General features: G+C 42.3%; 1 protein-coding gene across 1 annotated transcript; it reads right to left on the bottom strand.

Annotated features, from left to right (window-relative positions):
• Nucleotides 1–223: 223 nt before the first annotated feature.
• LOC116680458 (protein NLRC3) lies at nt 224–2,600 on the bottom strand (the record flags this gene model as incomplete). The annotated part of the gene is made up of 2 exons (XM_032509491.1): nt 2,311–2,600; nt 224–1,729 (listed from the first exon to the last, which is right to left on the bottom strand). Coding segments are annotated over exons 1-2 (1,795 nt in total), but the record flags the coding sequence as incomplete, so codon positions are not given.
• Nucleotides 2,601–11,373: the final 8,773 nt, after the last annotated feature.

Here is an 11,373-nt window from a genome sequence, read left to right as displayed (position 1 = left end):
GCAGCCTCAGAAGAGCCTCATCTGAAGCAGAGTATTTCTTCAGGTCAAACACGTCCAGATCTTCTTCTGATACAGTAGATGAAGACCAGAGCTGACCACTGAGCAGGAGACAGTTCATCTGCGGAGAGACTTCCTGAACTCAGGGACTGTTGGATCTGCTTCCACTAGAGAACCATCATTCAGTTCATTAAGACAGTGGAACAGATTGCTTCTCTCTGCAGACAGATCTTATCCATCTTCTCCTTGATGTACTCCACTGTTTCCTGATTGGTATCTGATCTAATTCCGTTCTGTGTCAGCAGACCTCGTAGGAGATTCTGATTGGTCTGCAGAGAAAGACCCAGGAGGAAGCGGAGGAACAAGTCCAGGTGTCCATTTGGACTCTGTAAGGCCTTGTCCACAGCTCTCTGGTAGAAACGTGCTGATGATGTTTGTTCTTCTGCCAGCAGGTTGACTCCAGAGTCGGTGAAGGTCAGATGGACATGAAGAGCAGCCAGAAACTCCTGAACACTCAGATGGACGAAGCAGAACACCTTGTCCTGGTACAGTCCACTCTCCTCTTTAAAGATCTGTGTGAACACTCCTGAGACCACTGAGGCTGCGTTGATATCGATGCCACACTCTGTCAGGTCTGATTCATAGAAGATCAGGTTGCCTTTCTGCAGCTGCTCAAAAGCCAGTTTTCCCAGAGACTTGATCATCACCATGTTCTCTGGACTCCAGGTTTGATCTGTCTCAGTTCTTCCATCATACTTGACATTCTTCTGTTTGGACTGAACCACCAGGAAGTGGATGTACATCTCAGTCAGGGTCTTGGGCAGTTCTCCTCCCTCTCTGGTCTTCAACACCTTCTCCAGAACTGTAGCAGTGATCCAGCAGAAGACTGGGATGTGGCACATGATGTGGAGGCTTCGTGATCTCCTGATGTGGGAGATGATTCTGTTGGCCTGCTCCTCATCTCTGAATCTCTTCCTGAAGTACTCCTCCTTCTGGGCGTCAGTGAACCCTCTGACCTCTGTCACCATGTCAACACACCCAGGAGGGATCTGATTGGCTGCTGCAGGTCGTGTGGTTATCCAGAGGCGAGCAGAGGGAAGCAGATTCCCCCTGATGAGGTTTGTCAGCATCACACCCACTGAGGTGGACTCTGTAACATCAGTCAGGATCTCAGTGTTGGGGAAGTCCAGAGGAGGTCGACACTCATCCAGACCGTCAAAGATGAAGACCACCTGGACCTCTTCAAACCTGCTGATTCCTGCTTCTTTGGTTTCACCAAAGAAGTAATCAACAAGTTCCACCAAGCTGAACTTTCTCTCTTTCAGCACATTCAGCTCTCTGAAGGTGAATGGGAATAAGAACTGGATGTCCTGGTTGGCTTTGCCTTCAGCCCAGTCCAGAGTGAACTTCTGTGTTAAGACTGTTTTCCCGATGCCGGCCACTCCCTTTGTCATCACTGCTCTGATTGGTTCATCTCTTCCAGGTGGGGTTTTAAAGATGTCTTCTTGTCTGATTATTGTTTCTGGTCTGTCTGGTTTCCAGGATGCTGTTTCAATCTGTCTGACCTCATGTTCATCATTGACCTCTGCAGCTCCTCCCTTCAGGAGGTAGATCTCTGTAAACATCTGATCCAGAACAGTTTGGTCTCCTTCTTTAGCAATCCCCTCAAACACACGCTGGAACTTCCTGTCTAGCTTAGATTTGAGTTCTTTCTGACACTCAGCACGAATCTCTGAATGAATAAAACAATGATGTCAATGAGGGTTTGTTCTGGTGAATGTGAGTGTGAACACACACTGATATGTTGGGTGTCTCAGTCAAAAAGTATAGAAGTAACAAGAGGCCAAACTCTAGAGAAGGTTGTGTGGGTTCAGTCCAAGATGGAGGAGCTGCAGCTCGGTCATGGGTGCGTTCTGTTGAGTTTCTCCTCTTGTTACTGCTATACTGTGTCTCAGTCATACGTCTAGGAACTCCTCATTGTCCAATAAACCAGAAGGTATATGACCTAATAACAGAGGGAATTAATATTGCCCAAGCAGTTTCTTCCAGTGACATCAGAGTGTGCTGACTCTAACCAGCAGTTACCAAAACAGTCTGACTGGGTTTCATCATGTTTTGATGTCAGAGACCCTTTAAATGTAGTTCCTCTGGTGGAGGATTGGGAGCTTGTTCTCTTCTTGTCAACACAATATATGTATCTTTGTAGATGAGAGGGAGACATAGGTAACACAGCTATGGGTTGTTGACGACTGGGATATACAAGTTTGATCTTTGTTACATCCATTTTTTGAATTTATAATGAATATGACTTACCTTCACCTTCTGGGGTGTTGACTTCTCCATGACGCGGTAACTTCTTCACCAGATCATATCGATTCATCTTCACTAAAACTATTCTGGTCACATCAATAATGTGTTTACTGTAGGTCTGGAGCATCATATCCACGGTGTTAAGCCGGGTTTCTTTCTCCAGTTTACACCTTGGGATTGCTGGGAAGTCGTTGAGGGCTCCTTCCTGCTGCAGGTGCCAATTAAACGTTTCAAAGTGCTCAGCTCCCAAGGCTTGTAAGATTCTTAAGACGACTTCCTGAGGCGTGTCCATCTTTTGTCCCTGCGATGATCCAAAACATCCCAAAAAGACACACACAATTATGGTTACACACACACACAGACACCTTTGTTGACCTTTGTCACTTATTGACGTAAACACACACACACACACACACACACACACACACACACCATCACACACACATTCCATCTTCCCCCCGTTATAATGAAGCTGTTTCTTACCACCTTTAGAAGTGAGGTGAACCTCTCTCTGAAACTAAAGAACAGCTGGAGTTGACGAGTAGAACGTTCCAGACAGACGAGTTCAGAGACCTTCATGTGGAGATCCACGTCGAGAGAAAGAACTGAGACACGGACTCTGGAGAGAAAAAGGAACTAGAAACAGGAACCAAGAGGACCCGCCCAGAGAGGCTCAGCATTAGCACATCCACTGCAGACAGTTAACATGCAATAACACACACACACACACACACCACACACACACACACACACACACACACACACACACACACACACACACACACATAACTGAGGTAAGGTTGGAGACACTACCTTTTTTAATCATTACATTGTGTGTGTGTTTCCTCTTTGAACATTTCCAGGAAGAGAAACATAATAAATAGATTTTTGTAGATTTACACTTTAACATTGTTGGTTTTAATATGCTGAAGAATCATATTTTAGACATTTGCTCATGAAAATGATGGCTCCGTGTTATTGATTTACTGGCTGAAAATTTTAGGATGAATATTATTTACAACCTAGGATCAATAAGGGGTATCAACATAGTATCAATAAGGGATATCAACATAGGATCAATAAGGGATATCAACATAGGATCAATAAGAGGTATCAACATAGGATCAATAAGGGGTATCAACATAGGATCAATAAGGGGTATCAACATAGGATCAATAATAGGTATCAACATAGGATCAATACGGGGTATCAACATAGGATCAATAAGAAGTATCCACATAGGATCAATACGGGGTATCAACATAGGATCAATAAGAGGTATCAACATAGTATCAATAAGGGGTATCCACATAGGATCAATGAGGGGTATCAACATAGTATCAATAAGGGGTATCCACATAGGATCAATGAGGGGTATCAACATAGGATCAATAAGGGGTATCCACATAGGATCAATAAGGGGTATCAACATAGGATCAATAAGAGGTATCAACATAGGATCAATAAGAGGTATCAACATAGGATCAATGAGGGGTATCAACATAGGATCAATAAGGAGTATCCACATAGGATCAATAAGGGGTATCACACAGCGGTGAGTCTGCACATCGACTATTGCAACACTTCCTGGCCAAGAAAGGGAGTGGAGTCCGGCCTGTGGTTGCTTTCAACACAGAAACAGAAACTTTGTTTCCAGCTAAAACACAGACGGCACCGGTAACGTCTGACTACTGTGTACAGATAGAAGTTGTATGTATAATAAACACACACCACAACACAACACACACACACACACACACACACACACACACAAACACACACCCCTCCCCCCCCTAATAATGAAGCTGTTTCTTACCTCCTTTAGGAGTGAGGTGAACCTCTCTCTGAAACTAAAGAACAGCTGGAGTTGACGAGTAGAACGTTCCAGACAGACGAGTTCAGCAGTGACGTGCGGTGATGTCAGTAAGAGGGTAGGCACTGAGTCATGAAAGCCAGATTACCTGATTTATTGTTTAGGATAATAATCAAAACCGTAGGCTTAACGTTACGCAGAAGCGCGGCACACACGCGCGGTCGATAGCAAGACATTTCCAATCAATCTACCAATCAAAATCAATCTAATGTAATTATATAACACTTTACAGCAACCAGCAGGCTACGGTGCTTAACAGAATGAGTATAATGACGTCATCCAATAGAAAGAGAGAACATAGAAACAGTATAATGACGTCATCCAATAGAAAGAGAGAACATAGAAACAGTATAATGACGTCATCCAATAGAAAGAGAGAACATAGAAACAGTATAATGACGTCATCCAATAGAAAGAGAGAACATAGAAACAGTACAATGACGTCATCCAATAGAAAGAGAGAACATAGAAACAGTATAATGACATCATCCAGTAGAAAGAGAGAACATAGAAACAGTACAATGACATCATCCAATAGAAAGAGAGAACATAGAAACAGTATAATGACGTCATCCAATAGAAAGAGAGAACATAGAAACAGTAAAATGGGAAAAGGTCTCAAAGAAACAGAAGAATGAAACTGTCCCACCACAGCTACGTATTAAAAGCCTGATTCATTAGATACAGTGGTGTGAAAAAGTGTTTGCCCCCTTCCTCATTTCCTGTTCCTTTGCATGTTTGTCACACTTAAGTGTTTCGGAACATCAAACCAATTTAAACAATAGTCAAGGACAACACAAGTAAACACAAAATGCAATTTGTAAATGAAGGTGTTTATTATTAAAGGTGAAAAAAAATCCAAACCATCATGGCCCTGTGTGAAAAAGTGATTGCCCCCTAAACCTAATAACTGGTTGGGCCCCCCTTAGCAGCAACAACTGCAACCAAGCGTTTGCGATAACGTGCAATGAGGCTTTCACAGCGTCCTGGAGGAATTTTGGCCCACTCATCTTTGCAGAATTGTCCTAATTCAGTTACATTCAGTGATGTAGTGGAGGCTAAACGCGCGTAAACGCCGTTTATGCACCTCTCAAAATTCGGAAATGGCGTTTACCCACCTCCAAAGTGCGTTTACCCACCTCTGAATAGCCTATTGTCCCAAAGCCATTCTAAATTAAGCTTATGTCGTTTTAGTTTCATATTGTTCATTATTAGTTTCATAGGTTGTTAAACCTAAGACGAAGTCCATCATATTGCGCTACATTACTGACAGTGTTGACTAATCTCTTGCGGTGTTTGGGGTACTGAGCCTACCTGTAATGTACTAGGATTGGGCAATGGTTGGGTGCCTTGAAGTCCCGGTCGCAGCGCTGCTTGGAAGTCAACATTGAGGGCTTAAAACATAAGCAGGAAGCGGCAGACTAAAGTCAAAGATTCGTCGGTCATGTCATACTATCCTCCATGTAGTTAATGATGAATGGGTTTGAAAATGGTAAACATGTGACTTTATGTCAGATTGTTGTGTCTTGCAAATGTGTGTGAAGCATAAATATGTGTAGACTTTTGGGGACTTGAGAAGAGGTTTTGCTCTGTGTGTCAGTTTAAATAATTGTTCTATGCATGTCATTTATTGTGTTAGCAATTGGAAAAAACTGTATTCACCAACTATTTTGTTAATCAATTAGTTGGTTTGAGTATTTTTGTTAAGACAAAGTAAAAGGTCTTTGATTCCAGCTTGTTATATGTGAATATTTTACACATATTTTTGTTGTCTCTGTTTTGTCATTTAGTAACTTTATAGATTCAACCATATAATTCCTTCTTGAGTCTTTTTAACAAGAACTTTGATTAATGTATGAACTGAATACTGATTGTGCGACCTATGAGGGAACAACCAGTGATAAATTGCCTATAGCAATGTCATCAGGGTGCACCGGTAGACCGTGGCCCCCCTTATCGGTGATCGCGTCGTGGTCCACCTGATCGCAGAATTTATAGTTTACCCACCTCTTTTTTTACCACTACACCTCTGGTTACATTAGAGGGTTTTCGAGCATGAACGGCCTTTTTAAGGTCATACCACAACATCTCAATAGGATTCAGGTCAGGACTTTGGCTAGGCCACTCCAAAGTCTTGATTTTGTTTTTCTTCAGCCGTTCGGTGGTGGACTTGCTGGTGTGTTTAGGATCATTGTCCTGCTGCAGAACCCAAGTTCGTTTCAGCTTGAGTACACGAACAGATGGTTGGACATTCTCCTTCAGGATCTCTTGATAGACAGCAGAATTCATAGTTCCTTTTATCACGGCAAGTCTTCCAGGTCCTGAAGCAGCAAAACAGCCCCACCATCACACTACCACCACCATATTTTACTGTTGGTATAATGTTCTTTTTATGAAATGCAGTGTTCCTGCTACGCCAGATATACTTGGACACACACCTTCCAAAGAGTTCCACTTTTGTCTCATCGGTCCACAGAATGTTGTCCCAAAAGTCTTGGGGATCATCAAGATGGTTGAGGAGAAATTGAGACGAGCTTTGATGTTCTTTTTGCTCAGCAGTGGTTTTCTCTTGGAACTCTGCCATGAAGGCCATTTTTGCCCAGTCTTTTCCTGATGGTGGAGGCATGAACGCTGACCTTAACTGAGGCAAGTGAGGCCTTCAGTTCTTTGGACGTTGTTGTGGGTCTTTTGTGACCTCTTGGATGAGTCGTCGCTGCGCTCTTGGGGTAATTTTGGGCGGCCGGCCACTCCTGGGAAGGTTCACCACTGTTCCATGTCTTCGCCATTTGTGGATAATGGCTCTCACTGTGGTTCGCTGGATTCCCAAGCTTTGGAAATGGCTTTATAACCCTTTCCAGACTGATAGATCTCATTACTTTCTTTCTCAATTGTTCCTGAATTCCTTTGGGTCTCGGCATGATGTGTAGCTTTTAAGGATCTTCTGGTGGACCTTACTGTGTCAAGCAGCTCCTATTTAAGTGATGCCTTGATTGTGAACAGGTGTGGCAATAATCAGGCCTGGGTGTAGCTAGAGAAATTGAACTCAGGTGTGGACAACCACAGTTATAGTATGTTTTAACAAGGGGGGCAATCACTTTTTCACACAGGGCCATGATGGTTTGGATTTTTTTTCATCTTTAATAATAAACACCTTCATTTACAAATTGCATTTTGTGTTTACTTGTGTTGTCCTTGACTATTGTTTAAATTGGTTTGATGTTCCGAAACACTTAAGTGTGACAAACATGCAAAGGAACAGGAAATGAGGAAGGGGGCAAACACTTTTTCACACCACTGTATTTTGGCCCTAAACCGTTAAGTGATTTATAAACTAGCAAGAGTACTTTGAAATCAATTCTTTGAGACACAGGAAGCCAGTGTAAAGACTTCCGAACTGGAGTGATGTGATCCAGTCTCTTGGTCTTAGTTAGGACTGGAGCGATGTGATCCAGTCTCTTGGTCTTAGTGAGAACTGGAGCGATGTGATCCAGTCTCTTGGTCTTAGTGAGAACTGGAGCGATGTGATCCAGTCTCTTGGTCTTAGTGAGAACTGGAGCGATGTGATCCAGTCTCTTGGTCTTAGTGAGAACTGGAGCGATGTGATCCAGTCTCTTGGTCTTAGTGAGAACTGGAGTGATGTGATCCAGTCTCTTGGTCTTAGTGAGGACTGGAGGGATGTGATCCAAGGCAAGGCAAGGCAAGGCAGCTTTATTTGTATAGCACATTTCAGCAACAGGGCAATTCAAAGTGCTTTACACAAAATCAGTTAAACAGATAAAACACAAGTACAAACAGTTAATAAAATCATAAGCATTAAAAACCGGTAAAACACATGAATAGACAGTTAAAACAAATATAAACCTTAGGACACATAAACACAAGAATAAAAGTTACAGTGCAGCATAAGAAATTTAAAGAAATGAGAATTCATTTAAAGAAAGGCAGCATCAAAAAGAAGGTCTTCAGCCTTGATTTAAGAACTGAGAGTAGCAGCGGATCTGCAGGTTTCTGGGAGTTTGTTCCAGATATGAGGAGCATAGAAACTGAAAGCTGCTTCACCCTGTTTAGTTCTGACTCTGGGACAGAAGTAGACCTGTCCCAGATGACCTGAGAGGTCTGGGGGGGTCATAGTGTAGTAGTAGACCTGTCCCAGATGACCTGAGAGGTCTGGGGGGGTCATAGTGTAGTAGCAGATCAGAAATGTATTTTGGACCTAAACCGTTAAGGGATTTATAAACTAGCAAGAGTACTTTGAAATCAATTCTTTGAGACACAGGAAGCCAGTGTAAAGACTTCAGAACTGGAGTGATGTGATCCAGTCTCTTGGTCTTAGTGAGGACTCGAGCAGCAGCGTTCTGAATCAGCTGCAGCTGTCTGATTGATTTTTAGGGAGACCTGTAAAGACCCCGTTACAGTAGTCAAGTCTACTGAAGATGAAAGCATGGACCATTTTTCCAAGTCCTGTTTACACATAAGTCCTTTAACCTTGATATGTTCTTAAGGTGATAATAGGCTGACTTTGTAATTGTCTTAATGTGGCTGTTGAAGTTCAGGTCTGAGTCCATGACTACACCCAGATTTCTGGCTTTGTCTGTTGTTTTTAAAATTGTTGTTTGAAGCTGAGCGCAGACTTTTAATCGTTCCTCTCTTGCTCCAAAAACAACCACCTCAGTTTTTCCTTCATTTAATTTCAGAAAGTTCTGGCACATCCAGTCGTTAATTTGTTCAATGCACTTAGTCAGTTTTTGTATTGGACTATAGTCCCCTGGCGATAAGGTTATGTAAATTTGTGTGTCGTCCGCATAACTATGGTAACTTATTTTGTTGTTCTCCATAATCTGGGCCAGTGGGAGCATGTAGATGTTAAACAGAAGAGGCCCCAGAATAGAGCCTTGGGGAATTCCACACGTCATATTTGTATGCTCGGATGTATAATTACCTATTGTCACAAAGTAATCCCTATTCTGTAAGTAGGTTTCAAACCAGTTTAGTACTGAGCCAGAAAGTCCTACCCAGTTTTCCAATCGGTTTAGTAGTATGTCGTGGTCGACCGTGTCAAATGCAGCACTGAGATCAAGTAATACTAAGATTGAAATTTTGCCACTATCTGTGTTAAGGTGGATGTCATTAAAGACTTTGACGAGAGCCGTCTCAGTGCTGTGGTGTGGTCGGAAACCCGACTGAAAGGTATCAAAACTGTTGCTTAGTGACAAGAAATGGTTGAGTTGTTGAAAGACTACTTTTTCAATGATTTTACTTAAAAACGGAAGGTTTGATATTGGCCTATAGTTGCTCATTAGTGACTTGTCTAGGTTGTTCTTTTTTAAGAGTGGCTTGATTACTGCAGTTTTCAGGGCCTGTGGAAAGATACCTGAAAGAAGGGATGTGTTCACAATCTGTAGAAGATCAGAAGCCAAACAAGTTGAAACACTTTTGAAAACACCCGTTGGTAGAACATCAAGGCAACAGGAGGAGGATTTCAGATGTTGTATAATGTCCTCCAGGTTTTCATGGTTGATTATATGAAATTCTGTCATATTGGAACTAGTTTTGCTTGAACACTGTGACAACACATATCCTGTACTTGATATGGAGGCACTGACTGTTTGTCTAATCTTCAGAATTTTGTCTTTGAAGAAGGAGGCAAAGTCATTGCAGGCCTTGGTAGATAGAAGTTCAGATGCTACTGGTACTGGAGGGTTTGTTAACCTATCAACAGTGGCAAACAAAGCACGTGAATTATTATTGTTTCTAGAGATAATATCAGAGAAGAAGGACCTTCTTGCATTCCTCAGTTCCAAATTATAAATGCGAAGTCTCTCTTTATAGGTGTTATAATGGACCAGGAGATTTGTTTTTCGCCACCTTCGTTCAGCTTTCCTACACTCTCTTTTTTCTGTTCTCATCAGTAGGACATTTCTCCATGGAGATCTTTTCTTACCAGAGACAACTTTGACCTTAGTGGGAGCAATGGCATCAATAACATTTGTAATTTTACAGTTGAAATTATCTACAAGCTCACTGACTGCTAGCCCAGAGAGGGCGGGTGTGGAGGAGAAAAGCTGAATAAATGTTTCACTGGTGTTTTCAGTGATATACCGTTTTCTGATTATCTTTGTTTGGACACTTTTGGGCACAGAGATAGTGCCGTTAAAGAAAACACAGGAATGATCAGAGAGAGCAACGTCAGTCACCAAAACCTTGGAGATGTTCAGACCTTTGGAGACAATCAAGTCCAGAGTGTGCCCCATATTGTGAGTGGGCTCTGTCACATGCTGAGTCAGTCCATAGTTCTCAAAAACACAACACAGCTCTTTGGTCCCCCTGTCCTGGGGGCTGTCAACATGAATGTTAAAATCACCCGCAATGATTACACAATCAAAGTTAATACAGATTATAGACAGCAGTTCAGTGAAGTCATCAATGAAGGTTGCACAATATTTAGGTGGCCTGTAGATATTTAGAAACATCGCTTGAGGGGAAGATCTTAATTGAAGAGCAACATATTCAAAAGAAACAAATTTCCATAACATATTTTCGTACAGTGGAATGAGTCATTAAACAAAATAGCAACTCCACCTCCTTTCTTATTCACTCTATTCTCACTCATAAAACTGAAGTTAGGGGAGCTGACTCGATGAGAACAGCAGCGCTGTTGTTATGGTCTAACCAGGTTTCAGTTAAAACATAAAATCTAGATTGTGCTGTAATAAAATCATTGATTAAAAATGATTTTCCTGCCAAAGACCTGACGTTTAGTAAGGCTAGTGTTAGTGTGTTTTCATTTTTTGGGACAGGCTGTAGCTGACGAGGAATGGATGCTAAATTTGCTAAGTTTGCAGTTAAGTGCTTATTCGCCATTCTTTTCCTATTACCTATCACAACATAAATTGAGGAAGAATTGAATCCACAGGGCCCAGGCTTGTCTTTGAAAGAGTCATTAGTATCACTAGTCCTGTTGTGGTTCTGCTGCCTTTTTGTAAGCCATTCCTCCCTTTCCCCAGTTTGTCTGTGTTGTATCATCTGTCCACCACACGAGGGCGTCCTGGAGGGAACGGTCTGCCAGCACAGCTGCAGCTCATCTCCATTATCCGTCTACCTGCACAGCTGCTTCTCGTCATCATCACCACCACCACAGTATTAAAACCCGGGCTGACCACCTCCTCAGCGCCAGTTCGTTACATACTCCCAAG

Source organism: Etheostoma spectabile, unplaced genomic scaffold (genome assembly GCF_008692095.1).
Source record: "Etheostoma spectabile isolate EspeVRDwgs_2016 unplaced genomic scaffold, UIUC_Espe_1.0 scaffold00018463, whole genome shotgun sequence".
Classification (NCBI taxonomy): Eukaryota; Metazoa; Chordata; class Actinopteri; order Perciformes; family Percidae; genus Etheostoma; species Etheostoma spectabile.
The sequence above is the reverse complement of the archived record's forward strand: the minus strand, read 5'-3'. Positions and strand labels throughout refer to the sequence as shown.